The following is a 16,907-nucleotide window of genomic DNA, read 5'->3' on the forward strand; positions in this document are numbered from 1 at the left end:
CACAACTCTTTTAGGGTGGATAAGCCAACGGCCCTATCTGTTAGCCCTCCAAGTGGGTAGCAATGAAGGGGACAAAAAAAATCCCGAAGAAGTCAAAGGGGAAGAACAAAAATCTGCACGTGACACTAAGCAGCCAGACTAGGATGCCACGAATGACCCTGCAGGGTTACCAACAGCACAAGAGCTCAGGACACAAGAAAGCTGAAGTGTTCTTTAAGGACAAGTGCATTAGTGACACTTGGATCTTTTTTATTTATTTATTTATTTATTAAAGATAAGTCTGGCTGCTCAGTTAAGTGCTGGCTTCCTCCCAGTAGTAATTAGCCAGAGCCAGCCCAGGTGAGAGGTTAACTTTGTATTTTTCTTTAATAGACGGAGATAAGTCTAAATGGAGAAAGATAAAATTCCAGCGTAATCCTCCGCCACGGCTGCTATGAAATAACTCTTTTGTTTAATTATTATGAGCTGGATGGGCAAACACTGGATCCCGATGGACAGAGAGCAGCTGTTACTATAACAGAAAGACATTCATCTTCCTTTCCCGGGACCCTGAAACTCAACCAACAATGCCTGTAAAACGACTCTCGCCTCCCTCCGAGTTCTCAACTGCCTTTCATATCCAGGCCTATTTTTAGCCGACTTTATCTCGTCGCACTGCGCTTCAAAGTTTTACACGTTGGCTCTTTCGAAATCATTTCCATGCACAAAAAGCCTCGGTCGGGCAATAACCGGCCCCGGTTCTCCTGCAGGAACGCCGCGTCCCTCGCTCAGGTTTCTTCTTTCATCAGCCACGCACCGGGAAGGAGCCTGCAGACACAGGCACACACCGAGGTACGCTCGCATCTGACTTTGCTAGCAGGGTAAGAGCGATCTCATTTACCTCTGGGGCTTCCCGTTACCTTTGAAGGGTTTCTTGTAGCTGTTATTTACAGAATAAATAGTCAATCCGTACAGGATTGCGTGGGAAAGGAAATTCTATCATAAATCGAAAGAGGTTTCCCGTGTTTGCTTTTAGCAGCACTAACTCTGTCCCATTAGACGACAGCACAAGCTATCTACGGAAAATTATCTATAGCCATAAAAATTATCTATAAAAGACTTCCCCGGTTATCTCAGGTACAACATAAATGTTAAAATGCCCCCCCAGGAAGGGGTGCACAGGGACAAACTCCCTGCTAGTGCCAGCAGGCACGGGGCCAGGTGGATGACGCTACGGTTGGAGGGAAGTGTTTATTTTTATTGCAGGTTTTTTTTTTGAGCCTACCACCTTCCACACAGAGGAAGGAGGAGCTTTGTGCCACCCAGTTTTGGCCAGGAGGGGAACCGAGCTACCCAGCAACAGCAAGCGTGGCGTGCCCATCAGAAATGCTCCATCAGTGCCCATGTGAAGAAGCCTGGCAATCGAGAGCACGCTCCGAGACACTAAAAGGTGATTAAATCTACACGGGAATTCGTGTTATGGTGAAGCATGCCAAGCCTGCCCCCTGCTTCATGCTTGCACTTTAAAAAGATGCACCAGGAGCTCAAGGAAGGGACTATGGTCTATCATAACAGCAAGGCAATAAAACAACAGCGAGCAGATGAAAATGTTCACCTCCATGAGTTTATGTTTTGCTAAAGAAAAACAAACAAACATTTGTCTTTGGACTATTTAGAAGGAAGCACAGAGGAGGAGGCTGTGTGGCAGAGTGCACAGCGTGACAACATCCCCACCCAAGGGCACCCATGCAGAGAGGTTCAGCCAGAGATGCTCCGGTCCTGCAGCATCCCACCAAACCTACCCACAGCCAGACCCCAGCAAGGCAGCACCGAGTATCAGCCACAGCATATCCCTTCTCCTCCTGGCTGAGCTAAGCTTGACATGAACAGGAATCTCATGGCAGGGCATTCCTTAAGGTCTTTATCTCAGCACTGGTGCCTGCTGGCACCACCTCAAGCTCGCTTTGTAGCATCTCACTGCCAAGCGGAAGAGCACTGGCAGCACGACCACAATAGGTATTTTGGAAAATGTGTTATGCCAGGCACAAGGCTGGGCAGAGGTTTTCCTACCAAAATAAACTGCTTGGTGAGTTGTGCATGCATGTGAAAGCGATGTCGAGTTCAAACTGGAGTGCACCAGAGCGCTGCCCAATAGCTGCTGGGCTGTAACTGGATACTCCCACCATGAAAACCCAAGGAGAGCTGAACTTCTCAGCCTGCACATCTATAGGAGAATTAGCATTCTGAAGCGATTAGTTACTCTCAGGAACTAAAGCAGGAATACAAAAGCCGGCTGTGTTTCGGTTGTCACATTGGGGAAAGAACCAAGACACCCACGAGCCGCGTGCGCCCGGGTTGTGCTGCCATCTGGGTTGTCCCAAGCAAGCCAGCCAGGACAAAGTTCCCCCTGAGGTTACCTCGATGAGCAGCCACGGTGTCACCCTGCTGGCTGCTGAGCCTTCTGCAAGCACACCTGGTAGCATCCCGGTCTCAAACACGCAGCAAATGCCCAGCACTCAAACACAGGTGAGGGCAGCTCACAGCTCTCCTGACACTGGTACCGGTCTCCTTAACAGCTTCACTAAAGGAGTGCTCAGCTTTCTGCCTCAATGTCAACTCCGTGAAGCTTGAACACTCTTGTTTACAAAATAAATAAATAAATAATAATAATAAAAAGATGTATAGATGGCAAATAGAGCCCCAGGAGAGTGGTGGAGTTTGCAGGGCTCAGCTGAACTGCAAACAGCACCAGTCCACGGAAGCAAACCAGAGACTGCAAAACACGAGCAGAGCACTAAAAGGGCTTAAAAATCCTGAAATGCCCTTGTTTTATGAAACACTTTTAAGAAGTTGCAAAAAGGAGACAGAGCGTGATTGAACACCTCTTCCCTTCCTCCCCACATTCCCATTCCTTCCTCCCCACGAATTCAAACCTGTCTGCAGAGGTAAATTAGGTACACGTAAACTATTCCTAAAAGCCAAATTAAAAAAAAAAAAAAAGCTTCACACGTTATGTGATGCATTTTAAACAGACAACATTAGAGGAAAGAAGAGTTAGCAGCCCGGATTGACCATTTGATAAATCAGGCACAAATGGAGCTAACTTTATCCCTCTCATCCACTCAAGAGGCTTATAATCTCACACCTTGGAGCCATAAATTAGGAATAAGCATTGCATTAACACTACAGTCACCGCACATAAAAGTTCAACTTTTGCCACCAGTTAGAGAGCAGGTTATATAATGGGAAAAGCTTTAAATAATAATAATAACAGTAGTAAAAAAGAGAGAAAAGAAAAAAAAAGAAAAAAAAAAAGGAAGACAGTCACAACACCTAGGATACTACCATGCAGTGGCAGCTACTGTGCACTTGTTAAAATGAGAGCCTTTGCTGCTGTGCTGGGGACAATTCGGTACAGGCCTGGGATGTCGGATTGCCCTGACAAGTGCCAGGGACATGCTCTTCCCTCCCACTGCTGGTTCCTTTCTCTGCTCTTGCAGAGAACTCGACTCTTGCAGCTTTACTGGGTTCATGCATTACCTCTGCTGCTGTGAGCCTCTTCTACTGTTATCAAATGAGGGTGGAAATCAGACATGAAGAGCAGAGTTCAAAACACAGGTCTGCATTCGCACAAGCATCCACTTGGATGGAAAATTAATACAGCTCAGACTGCAAAGCACTGCATCTTTTCATGAACACACTTTATTTTTTTTTTTAAATAAAGAGGAGCGCATGTATGGACATGGCAGTATGAGACTGGGACAGGAAACAACACATTGATACATCTGGTATCATATGTTAACATAGCACTCTTTTTTCCAGCAAATTTAATTCCAGGTGGCTGAAAAAGGTTTATGTGGTGGTCAGAGCTTGTGTCACAGGCCCACGAGCAACACGCTCACCAGCATCCAACTCCCAGCACCTCAGGGCAGTCATGGAAAAGGGCAGGCCCCCAGTGCCAAACAGCAGTAGGTCTCTGCCTCATTGGGTGTTAAAATAACAAATACAGGTTGGTAAACGTTTGTTGTGTCCCATACATTGCGTGCTGTAGGAATAGGACACAAATATACACAGAGAGGGGTCTGACTCCTGTGCTCCCCTCAGCTCCTCCACCTCTGAGGCCCACCACTGCAGGCTGAGCCCTGCAGCCTCCTCCGAGCCTCCCCTGGCCCAGAAACCCAACCTGACCTGAAACACCACACCACACGGGGCTGGCCACAGCGGAATTATTCATGACAGTGGGTAACCAGCACCTTCACAAACAGGCTCAGCCTTTCCACCGTGCTGCTTTTCCGTTCAAACTCCCAAACCTGTGCGCGCAAACCTGTCCCTGCTCACTGCCAGCCCAACCCAAAAGGAGCAGATTTTCTCCAAGATCAAATTTTTGGTATGAGCTTGGGTAAGCATGTCCCTGGTGCAGCAATTTCTTCCTGTGCTTGTCCCCCAGGGCTCTGTCTTTGGGGCAGCGGCCCCCTCTCCACATGAGTATTGCCTTGTAAAAGAGGAGCCATTTTTTTCCAAAGCACCTAGACATCAGTAACACTTTTTTTCTTTTTCTTAAGCACCATGATGGACTGATGCCACACGCAATAACATAATCAGAGCGACCAAACTCAAATACTGGCAAAATAAGAGGCACTTGTGTGCTGGAGGGAAGTATATTATTATTTTACAGTGTACACTGACAATTGCTGCTCTTAACTTTTAGTTTGAATTGAAACCATCCTGTACTAAAGAAGGAAGATGACAGAGAGAAAAGAACATGAAATTGGTGGAAAAGACCAACAGTTATATTCAAATCTAAGCATAAAATGTGCTGGGTCTGCAGAACGCAGGCAGAGTGTTTCATCTTTAATTTACTTCTCTGCTCCCTTCACTTCAACGGCTCCAAGACAACTTACGAGGAAGGTTTAGGAAAGCGGGGAAAAAATAGCAATGAGTTTTTCTTTAAAACACCTGAACAGAACAAACGACTAATGAGACTCAGAATTATTTCAGAACGAAGGACTAATGAAGAAAGGATATTAGACATCAGTTGATCCTCAATGGTTAATGGAGGGGAAAGGCAGGGGAAGGAAGAACTTATACTGATGCAGGCTGTGGCCACAAACACCTCTCTTAAACACATCCAATTTCACTGATGTGAAAATCTCCACATGAAGGAACAGGCGAAAAAGAGCTTAAGTGGGAACAGGGTGCAGAATGCCAAGTGCTACACTGAATAATTCAGGTCCAGGCAGCGCGATTGGCCAGGCAAGAAAATCACACCCCCCTGCTAGTTTTAAAATCAAAGGCCAAGGAAGGATAAAAGGAAAAGACAACACCTCTTTAAAGCAGAGATTTCAACCCCAGGGTTCCCACTTCCCAACTTCCCACCCCGTTCTGGAGCACCCGGGTCCTGTGGGGACACCGAACGCAGCCCTGCGCTGCCGCACCGCTTCCTGCAGCTGCCTTTGGGAAGCATTTCCTCCCTTCCCACCCCGCTCCTCCCAGCCCCAAAGCAAGGGGATGTCCACCCCGAAGCAGATACCAACCCTTTCCAAGGGACAAATTGTCCCTTCAGCAGAGGAAGCTGCCCAGGGAAAACCCATCAGGGCTTTCACTAGGGTCCCAGTCAGGGCTGCACTCAACAGGTCATCATCTCCCTGCCTCCAGCCTTCCCAAATTGCAGCGGGTGTCCAGCCCCAAGGGGATGCTCCTCTGCTTCTCCCTGGAGATGGGATTTCCAGGAAACTGCCTTAAATTGGCCTTGTGCAAGCAGCAGTGCAGGTTATCGAGCGCTTCTACAACTTTCAGAGCAGGGCTGGAAGTAACGGGCCTGGGTGCAGTGGGTAGGTGGTGCTGGATTTTAACAGGCCTGAGAGGTGTAGTGCTACCACAACCCCATACAGTCCTCCATCTGTCCTAGCATAGCTCCAGGTGGTCGATAGTTATCAACAACAGAAAATTTTAGAAATCCTAGAACCAGGCCCCGAAACACAACAGCCAAAACACTTATCACTACAACACCCAAAAGTCCAACCGCTTTGACTTCTTCCCTTTATTTTATTTAATTATTTTCCAGATGCCCTGCCTTTTGAGGAATAAACACCACGAGCACAGAGCACATAAGGACGCCTTCGCTGGATGCCCAGACTCAAACTGCCTCTTCCTCCCACCTCCTTTGCTCTCCATAAACTAGGACAGACGGGCCGCTGGTTCCTTTTACACCTGCAGCCCTCCTGCAAGGGAACTGACCCCGCAAAAGCATAGTGGCTCAGCCCCTGGGCTGGTCCCCCAGCAGCAGGGCTCCAGAAGTTGCTGCTGCTCCTTCATCTACCCACGGCACTGCATCCTCCCGAAGGCTGGCGAGGCCAGGACACCCCTCGGGGTTGATCTGCGCGGCACCGTGTGAGTGCCAGGGACGGATGATGGTGGGAGGGAGGGAAAGAGAACAGAAGTAAATAAAGAAAAAGAAGGAAAAATAATTAAAACATATAAATAAATAAATAAATAAGAAGTGAAGCTGGCCGGCTTCTTTCTTCTCTACCATCTATTCAGTGGCAGCAGGGGAGGTCTACAACTGTTGCGTCACGCTAAGCACAAAAAAACCTGACAAGCATGTTTTAGCTGATGGAGACCAGACTGGACAGGAGGTTGGTGACAGCCCTGACGCGGAGAGCAAGAGCCCGCCGCTTTAATTGGCTGCCTCTCGCTGTCTCATCAAGCGAGCAGGGGTGTCACAGCCCCGATGGGCTGCTCAGAGACACGAGAAATGGCAGAAATTTCGGTGCGTGGATGCTTGGGCTGACCGGCCGGGCTCACATCAGGCTCTCGCCCTGGTCCAGGGATCCCAAATTTGTGACCCTGCCCAAGGAACAGAAGCGTGCGCTGAAGGAACAGCGCGGGAGATGCTCTGAAATGGGGAGGGGGGAAAGGGAGGGGGACTAAACCCAGGCTGCGCAGGACCCAGTTTATAAATAATGCCACTAAAAATAATGCACCGCACCACTCGCGCTTTTACCACGGCATTTTCTTCTCCACAGAACTGTGACAATGGTTATCTCGGTGGTATAATTATCTGGATTTGATGACAGATTAAAAAAATATATATCTCAAACACCTGTTCAAGAGTTTTGTGTTTTTAAAGGCCATTGCCATTAACCTTGGGCCATACACTTCATTGTGTTTAATTAGCAAGCTAATGAAGCCAGTTTTATTCCCTTTCTCAAGCACAAGAGGATAAATACAAGACAGTGAAAGAGCAGACCAGATCCATTTGCAGCACAGTTCATTGCTGCATGGCATTACTTAAACTTGCACCAAAATAAAAGTAATGTAATGGCTCGGAAAAGCGTGCTAGCAATGCCTTCTGCAAGACAAATCCTTTTACACCTTCTGTATTTTCTATAGCTCCTAGATTAAAACATGATTTCTGAACATTTGGGCTGCAGAAAATTTGCAAACAAAGGGCTAAAAATGAACATAATGTTTTCCTCAATGAATCCTCAGTATTCCAAAAAATTAAGCATAGCAGATTTTTTTTTTGGATTTTTTTTTTTTTTTTAAAAAAAAGAATAGCAGCCCGTGCTTGCTTTGTTACAGCCAGCCAAGGTAGCGATGAGAAGCATCAACAATGGAGGTCAAGCGATTTTCGAAAAGCCCACCACTTTCACCCAGTCCTGACATGTACACACACAAAAGACATACTTCAAGCAAAGCCCAGCGCTCGGAAACCCCAGCAACACGCTGCAACTTTGGGTATTCAGGGTTGGTTTCACTCCTTTTTTCTTTTTTTTTTTTTTTCTGACTGAGCAGCTTAAGGAAAAACTGGACAATAAAGATCACGTTGATAAATGCTCATAAACATCACAAGAAACACAGAAAAGGCTTTAAAAGAGAGGGAGGGATTTACAGAATTGCTAATGCACTGACTGAATGATCCAAGGGGACCCTTCCAAACAAACAGAGTAATATTCATTTTTCTGGGGTTTCTTTATCATATTTTCGGAGGGGGGGGGGGGGGGAGGGGGGGGAATCAGCATAGGTATGCCCAATCAGATTATCCTTTTTATAACATGATACATTTAAGAAGCTTTCGGGGTTAATTTTCTTTTTTTTTAAAGCAACGGTGGGTTTGTTTGTTTTTTTTCCCTCCAAGTTAGATTTCTGCCACTGTACGCACAGCTCTAGGAACAGGTTAAAACCCAACCAAAACAAGAAAAATCAAAACCCCAAACCCACCAAAACAAACAAACCAACCCACCCCAAACAAAAACAACAACAGTAACAGAAAGAAAAAAAAAAGAAACGACCCGGAAGCCATCCCTTTTATTGAATCACACGAGATAAAAGGATTCCAAGATATATGGCAAGAAAATACATTGACCATAAATCTCCTTTATGCACATAATAGAATTTTCCAGCCAAGAGAGCTGTTGTGCTGATAGCAACGCCGAGCCCCGCGACTGCTGATGGCACCACACCACCCGCTGCCTCCCAAATACCTGCCCTCGCAGCCCCGAGATGGAAATCCCAGCCCCTCTCTCCCCCCCCCCTTCCCAACACGCGGAAACAAAGCTGCGCACAAGTGTCCCAGCTATCAGATATTAAAAAAATAAATAATAATAACGATAAATAAAAAAAACCCACGCTGGCTTTGCCCATCATCGAATCCATTCATGTTTTATTTTTTTTGCCTCCCCCCCCCAACTCCTTTTCTTTTCGCTTTTCCCCTCCCACCCCTCCTCCGGTTTTGGGGTGAGTTTTCCAAAAAATGGTAATAATTAAGCGATGGCACCGTTTGTCATGCCAGAGGCAGGCGGTGGCAGCGCATATTTAATGGGCACTCGGAACAAAGGAAGCCCGGCTGCAGGAGAGCCCCGGGGCCGGCCCCGCTGGGGGGGGGGTAGGAAGGGGGTAATGGGGGGGGTAAAGGATGCAGGGACCCCCCCCCAGCCCCCCAAAAACACCTTTTCGCAATGCAATGAGAGCGAGGTGTTGGCGCCGTGGGGAACCCCTCGGCTGCAGCATCCCAGCCCCTGGGAGCCCCCAGGAGGAAAGGGGCTCCCCCTCCTCGGGTGGGTGCCCCCCACCCCCCTGATGTGTGTCCCCCCCCCTTGATGTGCCCCCCCCTTTCTGTGTATGGGTGTCCCCCCCACCTCTCCAGGGGGGGCTGGAGAGTAACAAGTTACTGCCCAGCGCTGCCTCGGGGCAGGGGGTTATTTGGGGGGGGGTCACCAAGGAGAGGGAGGGGGGGCAAAAGAGCTGATGTCTGTACACAGCAATAATAAAGAGCGGGGTAATAATAATGATAATGATAATAATAATAACAGAGGAGGGAAAGAAAGAGGGGGGTAAGGGGACTTCAAGTGGAGAGGGGGGCACAAGAGGGCCCCCCCCTTCCCCAGGGATGCTCCTGGCTGTTTCGGTAACTCCCCCCCCCCCCCAGGCTGCAGCTGAACTTCGGGGTTCAAGCCGGTCCCACAGAGGGGGGAGGACTGAAAGCAATCCTAAAGCTGCCCACCCCCGAGCAACAAAAGCTTGGTCCCCCCGGGGGGGGCGTGCTCCCCCCTAACCCCCTCCCCACGCACGCTCACACCCCCTTTTTCCCAACTTTCTCCCAGCTCCCCGCAGCGCGGAGCGGCCCCATTAAATGCTCGCTCCGTGCAAACAGCCGGCGGCCCTAAGGGGGACCCGGGGGGGTCCCATGGGTGCTGGGGGGGGTCCTTTCTCCCCTCCCAAAGCTTACACAACCGCAGCCCTACAGGAGCGGGGCGCACACAAGGCACCACCTGAGCAACTCCGGGGCACCCCAAAGGTCTCCTCCGGGTTGCTCCCAACTTCTCCCCCCTCCCCGGACTCCTCCAGCACCTTCCCACCGCCCCCGCCCCAGGACCAAATACCCTTTTCTTTCTTTTTTTTTCTTTTTTTTTTTGGTAAAGTTTCCTCGATATCTCGCCGTGTTTACATTGCCATTAATTCCCACAGCCTGCCTGAAAGGGAACAAAAAGCAGCACGGGGAAGGCTCGTCCTGAGAGCAGGGGGGCAAACAGGAGGAGAGGGGCGAGAAAAAAAAATAAAGAGAAAAAAAAAAATGAAAGAAAATGAAAATCGCGGCATGGGGGACTGTTCCCCAATGGGTTGGGGTCTTCTCCCAGTCGGCCGGCCCGGGGGGTGGCTGCAAAGAATTGCACGGCCCATTCAATTCTGCATTTGGAGAGGCGACCGCAAGCCCGAGCGGGAGGTAAACACGCCGAAATGCTCTTACCTGCACAGAAAGTTCCACAAAGCAAGGCGAAAGTCAGCCACGAAGCGATCATAATTCCTTTCCCTTTATTTTTTTTTTTCCTCGTGCGCCCCTCTATCCCCAAGGGGGGAAAAAAATAAAATAATAATAATAAAAAAAGAGAGAGATAGAGCGAAAGGAGGAGGGAAGCGAGGCTCTGCCCTCTTAAAAAAAAAAAAAAAAAAAAAAAAAAAAAGAGAGAGAAAAAAGAAGAGGAAAAAAAATCCCGAAAAATCGGATTTAATTCCTTCGCAGTTGCAAAATGTATCCAGTGGAGAGGAGCAGCCCCGCTCGCAGCGCCCGGCCGCCTCGACCTGCTCCTGCCCGGCCCCGGCGTTTGCTCCGAGCTTTCCAAGAGTTTCTTTCCCTGGGCTTTTGTGCTGGGAGCGCGGCGTGCACCACACACCGACTCCCCCTCCTCCTCCTCCTCCTCCTTCTTCTCCTCCTCCTCCTCCTCCTCCTCCTCCTCCTCCTCCCAACCCAGCCCCTCCGGCTCCCCCAGCAGCCCGAGCTCCCCCGCCCGCCTGCGCGCACCCCGCTGCGCTCCGCGCAATGTGCGCGCAGCCGTGCGCCAGGCGCTCAGCAACCCCCCTCCTCGATTTTTTGGGATTTTTTTCCTCCCCCCCCCTTTTTTTTTTCTTTGCCAGGCACGCTCGTTCCCAGCGCAGGCAAGAGAAACAGGGGAAGCGGCGGCGAAACTTTGCGAGGTTACGGCCCCTGGAAGCCCGGGGGGGTGCCGAGCTGCAAGGCAAGAGCCCGCGGAAGGGGCGCGCAGCGGGCGCGGGAGTTGCCATGTACATGGGAGGGGGGGGGGGCAAAAATACAATAAAATAAAAAAAAATAAAATATAAAAATTTAAAAAAAAAAAAAGAAAAAGACAGTTAAAAAATAAAGATGAAAAAATAAAGATTAAAAAAGGCAGGAAAAAAATAATAAAGCGGGTGTCGGAGGGAGGTTTAAAAAAAAAAAAAAAAAAAAAAAAAACCTGAACCGAGTCCAAAATGGCTTCTAAAAAAAAAAAAAAAAAAAAGGAGAAGGCGAAGCGGAGCCAGCGGGGGAAACCCGGATGTTTGATACAAAGAGGCTGGAGGGAGGCGGAGCGGCGCGGGGGCTCCGCGGCCGCTGAATGGGGAGCGGGGCTGCCCGTCACGGCCGCGCCCCGCATGGGGGTGTAAGGGGGAAAAAGGGGTTTGGGGGGCCGAGGGGTGAAGCTGGGGAATGGGGGGAGGTGGTAGGAAGAAGCTGTGTCCTGCTTGGAATAAGGGTTCTTCTTCCAGTCGTGGGGGTCCTGCTCCTGATCAGCCTGCCCCGCAGCACCCCCGTGCCCAGAAATGTCCCCAAGGAGGCTGCAGGAGGGATGGGGACGGCAGCTGGGGGTGGCAGCGCTGGGGAAGCACCTCGGCAGCCCCATTTTTCAGGCCCTTTCAGGGTTAATAGGGTTTTCTCTATTGCCAGGGCTACAGGAATTGAACTCTGCCTGCAATTTATTTTAATTAAAACTAAATAACGCGGCATTAGGGAGCCCGAAGGAATCTTAGGGAGAAGGAAGAGGAAGGGAAGGTGACAAAGTTCGGCCATGCCCGACTTCGGGGAGCAGAAACCCCATCATCGGACAAGGCATGTCAGCCTGCCGACTATCTGATGGGGAGCGAGGCCAAAAATATTCATAAAACCATTTGTTTTTCCCTCTGGAGGGAGATAAGAATAAATGTGAATCACTCCTTTGAAAGTTTGAGAAGCGTTTTGGTCCAAGAAGAAATACCTCAATATTTATTTATTTATTTATTTATTTACAATGAGAAGCTTGCAGGAAAGCGCGGGAGGCTTTTTGTGCGAGCTTGTAACCTCTTTGAAGCTGGAGGTTTGTTTTTCTGTCTGTGTAACACCTGTGTAACAAGCTGGTAGCTGTGAATGGGATTCCTAGGTGGAGTCGCAATAAACTGATTAATGGGATCATTCACGGTATGTTTGCTGTATGTACAGCAGGGCACATCTGCAGGAATGCAGCGGCTGTGACTTCAACACCGGGCTCCCAAGAGAAGTTAGAGGTAGCCCGCAGATGAGGCAGGACAACCCGTAAAGCCACAAAAAAGGGTCAAGAAAATAATTCAGGTGTTGTGGGGTGAAAAGCAGTAAAGGCAAGCCCACGAAGAGTCAGTGATGGGTAAGTGAGGAGGGAATCAGGTCATGTCACTTCGCATGCAGGGAAAGCAAGATGAGGGTGTGTCTGTGACAGGGTGGTCAGGGATCCATCCCTGGCCATTCAGAAACAGTTCTCATACATCTGGGTTGGTTGTTGTTTTTTTTAATCTGGAGGCACCCAGGGCTTGTTTTGTCACTGAACCCTTGGGGAACAATGTGCTGAGAGGGCCCTGCAGGGTGTGACAGGGACACGGTACAGGGAGAGGCGGATGGCCTGGCTGGGGCAGCGCCTTGAGGGGAGAGACAGGGAACAGGCCGACATTTCCTATAAGGCTGCTCATTTCATTCGAGGGGAATGAAACAGCTGAAGTATGGGGCGATGTGTGGGACAGGAAAATGTGATCTGTTCCTTAGTGCTGGCATCCACATGGTTAGCCACAAGGAGATGTTCGGGGGACAGGCGGCCCGGCCTGGCTGAGGCAGCGCCCGCTGAAACGCTCCCTGGCCAACGCCGCCCCTATTTCTACACCCCATAAAGAAGCCCCTTCCCCAGCACCCAAATTTGTGCTCTACAGGCAAAGAGCTCCACACACAGCTATCATCATTTTTGTGGAAAAAGGCCTGGTGTTCTTTGGCCGTTGTCCTGAGGTCTCCACACACGTGGCCATTTGTGCCTGGGCACCCTGCCACGGGCACCACGAGGAGCAAAGAGGCTGAGAGCCAGAGCCCGGGGTGATTTTCTTCCCGGTGTAAATGGCACCCCAAATTTTCCTTTGTCCCCCGAGCAGCCCAGCGGCTGGCTGCCTTGCTTACATTGTTTCACAGGGAGGTGTTTACTGGCCCGAAAAGCTAAAATGTTTTCTCCTCTTGCAACGTGAACACCCAGGACTGAGCATTGCGCTGGGGATAGTGTTACAGCCTCTGCCAGATGACACTTGAAAACTTTGCCAGCCTCCAAGAATTTCGGAAATAGCGATGAAGAAAGGTAGCAAGCTGTAAGAGCAGTGCCTTTTTGAGCGGTGTTTTCAAGAGCTTTTTCCTGTTTCCAGTTATCATTGGAGCTGCACAGCTCAGACCGTTTTTAAATAATTACACTTAGCAGTTAAAAAACCCTCCTGCACTAAAATAAATTTTAGCTGATGGTTTTATGCTTCACAGCATCATATGACACTCAATCTTTCTCGCGTGACTGTCGGAACAAGTCAAATTCATGTATTTTGATACCCCGCACGTGATAAAGATACTTGGATCACTTAAGCCTGTACGAAACTGCAGTGCTCACATGTCATTTATCTTAAAATCCTATTGTAGCTCTTGTGAAATGTAATTTCTTCAGCAAATGGAAATTTATACTGACAGAGGTGTTATAAAACATGGAAAATACTGGGGTAAGGGGACCCAGTGTTTCCCTTATCCTTTCCTGTGTTCACTGGCATGGATTTATTTTGCAGCTCATGGTTCATTGCAGGGTGCAGAGCCCTGACACAGTAGCAGTGACCCCTCTGCAGGCCTGTGAAGCCAAATCTGTGCTCCTTGCAGTAGGCGAAAGCCATGTCCTGGGACCCCAAGACAGCAACCTGGCTTCCCATGCTGGTTTCTAAAGTGACTGCTGTTTGTAGGAAAACACCCAGCCTAAAGAAGCTACCAGCACCTCAGAAGAAAGAAAAGAAAAAAAAAAAAAAAAAAAAAAAAAAAAAAAAGAAAACAACAACCACCCTAGGAAAAAAAAAAAAAACATATATATTAATAACTTTGAGTAAATAAATTGTCACTTTACACATTGTATGGTAATTCAGTACTTTGCAGTAATACCCAACCCACACTACGGAGCGGTTTCTTAATATAACAGTACTCGAAGTTGTCAGTCGTAATTAGGAATGTTTTAAAAGCACAGGCCAATTCATACGGCAGGGCGGTGTCGCGTGCTTATCAGGGCACGGAGGAAAGGTGGTTTTGCTCCAGGTCTTTATCCGTGCTGTGTGGCAATGCAGGAGTTGCGCAGTCAGTGCCTCACCTGCAGGATTTCCCAGGAGGACCGCATACCTGCTATCAGCCTGACTCTGCTCCCGGTGGCTTTGCATAACTTTAAAAGGCAGATTTAAACCTTCCTTGGCTTTTGAAGGAGCCACTGGTGTCACCTCTCCATAACACGACTACAATTAACTTTGCTGGGATTTCTATACTTGAAGCAGCTTTAAATTAGAGCCTGGACCTCCAGACGTTCCTGCATATGGTCTTTGCTGCTGTCTGAACGAGCCCTTGATTTTCGCACTAAAAAAGCCCACCCACGTTGCCAAATTTGCCCTTTGCGGTCTGGCTTCAGTGAGGCCGGTAAAAATAGTGAGTGGTAGGGCAGACAGAGCGGGCCCTAAGCAATACGGTGCTATTTTCAATAGCTTTTCTTAGCTCCAGACTAAAGAGCAAGGCATCAGATGTTGACAGACGGGGGGGAACATACCAAGAAAAGGGGTCTGCTCCCGAGATACCCAAAACCCGGTAGTTTTGCAGGCCACTGGAATTTGAGCTCTTCCCTGTTGTTTTTTATTATATTGAGGTGTAAATTCCAGCAGCCGGCACGTGTCTCCTGGCACACGATGAAGCTTGGTTCCCGCTGGATCCTTAGCGCCACTTTACTCATCCACGAATTTTGCTAGGGCTTCTGGGGCATAGCTCGTTATTTTTACTGCTGTAAGCAGCAGCGTCGCTGTGTAATTATTTCCCTTTAAATCCAGGGACACTTGCCCGGACTGTGGGTGGGGAAGTTAATTGCGAGGAGGCTCCAGAGGGCTGCCAGCACTGGGTGCTGGCGGCACCGTTACCGTGTTACCTCCCCAAAAAAGCAGAGTCCAGCTCTAATCCTTACCTCGAGCCCTGCCAGCTAGCTGGGAACCAACCATACCCATGCTCAAGTTGGAGACTTCTGTGCTCAGACAAGGATTATGGACATCATATGACTAATTCCGCAGTGACGGTATATGCTTAATCGGTAAAGGGCTGCATTTCCTATCTTTTTTTAACCCAGGACATAGCATCAAAGGCTGCCTAATACTTGAGGTTCCTTTCAGGTGTTTTCTTCATTGAGATTCACTGTACTTAAGGTTATGTGGTTGCTGGCTTTGTCTTATTAAGCTTTTGTCTGTTAGGCTTTTTAGTGATGAGACTCAATTTTCCCCTAAACAAATTTCCCCTAAACACTGCAGGAATGCCCCTGCACTGCATGGACTAAAGCTCCTTTTGCAGCAGCTGGCCAGGGCTCAGAAAAAGCTGAGTGCTTCTGGAAGTGGACTTCTGTACCTCACTTTAGACATTCACATTAATTGTTTCAAGCCCCCTGCCTCAGTTTCCCTGTAAAATACAAATATGATTGTTTCATATTGATGATGCTTACCTCCTAAAAACTAAATCTCTCTGACTTCCCAGAGGGCGTGTTGCAGAGCTGAAGTCAATTCATCTTAAACTCAGTGGAAACAAGATGTTTCTAACACCTTAACCATTCAAACGTATCAAGTGCTTTGGCAGTAAAACCCTTTCCACTCAAAATGTTTGACTGCTCACATGCTCCAAATTGGTGATTGAAACACCAAAATCATGTCTTTGGGACAATCACAGTAAGCGTGACAGCCACCAGAAATGGGAATCTATTAATTTCTTGCTCCATGCCCATAAAGCTCTCCACACTCCTTTCATGAAAGGCTGAAGATAAATAAACACAGGTCCCACCATCAGACCATTTTGCTCCCATAGAGTGTGTCTACAAAGCCTCTGCACGAGGTGGGCAAGCAGCAAGGACAGAAAAAATCTTCCCATCATCAGCATAACACCAGGGTGCAATGCTGCGAGCCTGGGGCTGGGGTGAGGACCCCCCAGGTCCCTCTGGTCGTTCAGCTCTGCCTCATGCAGCAGCTGCTGATGCTGACACCGGCTGGGGCAGCAGGCAGAGGGCGAGTGTGAAGCATCCTCTGGGCTTGGAGTGCATTAGGAGCAGGTCAGGGCAGCATTTAGTGCCACGCTTATTTGGGTGCCTGCCATCAGATCCTGCAGAGTTTAGCAACACCTAAAAATGAGCCTGGGAATACAACAGCCCTTCAGCTGTGAGAAGAACGTGTTTGATTGCTGCCCATAGACTGGTCCCTGAAACTCCACTTGAGTTAGCACCACAAAAGAGGACAGTAGGTATTTACCCACAATATCTTTAGTTGTTGATATTGTACCTGAAAATGCAGGTGTTTTAAAGTGCGTACGGGAGCTACGGAGCCAAGACCTGTCATCTCTCCAGCTCCCTCGCCTTCCTCCCTCCCCAGGTGTTCAGCTGGCAGAAGAACATCTTTCAAATTCCAATTTTTATTGAAAAACCCAGACTTGGCATTTTTAAACCACTTGCAATTAAGCTCTAACAATGGGAAGGTTCGTACAGAGGCGCTGTGCCTCTGAAATCGCTCTGCCTGTGAAATGCCAGCAGGAACATTTCGACGAGAAGCATCCCCATCCCTCCTGCCACCCAGCCAAAACGCCCGCAGCC

General features: G+C 48.8%; 1 protein-coding gene and 1 long non-coding RNA gene across 2 annotated transcripts in view; one reads left to right on the top strand and one right to left on the bottom strand.

Annotated features, from left to right (window-relative positions):
* ACVR2B (activin A receptor type 2B) overlaps window positions 1-11,224 on the bottom strand; it is a 92,094-nt gene extending 80,870 nt beyond the window's left edge. Inside the window, exon 1 of the mRNA XM_084509032.1 lies at window positions 10,229-11,224. Within this exon, the coding sequence (XP_084365158.1) occupies window positions 10,229-10,280 (52 nt within the window). The 5' untranslated portion in view covers window positions 10,281-11,224. The remainder of the gene's footprint in view (window positions 1-10,228) is intronic.
* On the top strand, window positions 663-6,435 carry LOC311431509. The gene is made up of 3 exons (XR_014689497.1): window positions 663-860; window positions 1,279-1,429; window positions 6,044-6,435. It is a non-coding gene; the product is annotated as an uncharacterized lncRNA (long non-coding RNA).
* Window positions 11,225-16,907: the final 5,683 nt, after the last annotated feature.

This window comes from Aythya ferina (genome assembly GCF_964211825.1).
Source record: "Aythya ferina genome assembly, chromosome: 2".
Taxonomy (NCBI): Eukaryota; Metazoa; Chordata; class Aves; order Anseriformes; family Anatidae; genus Aythya; species Aythya ferina.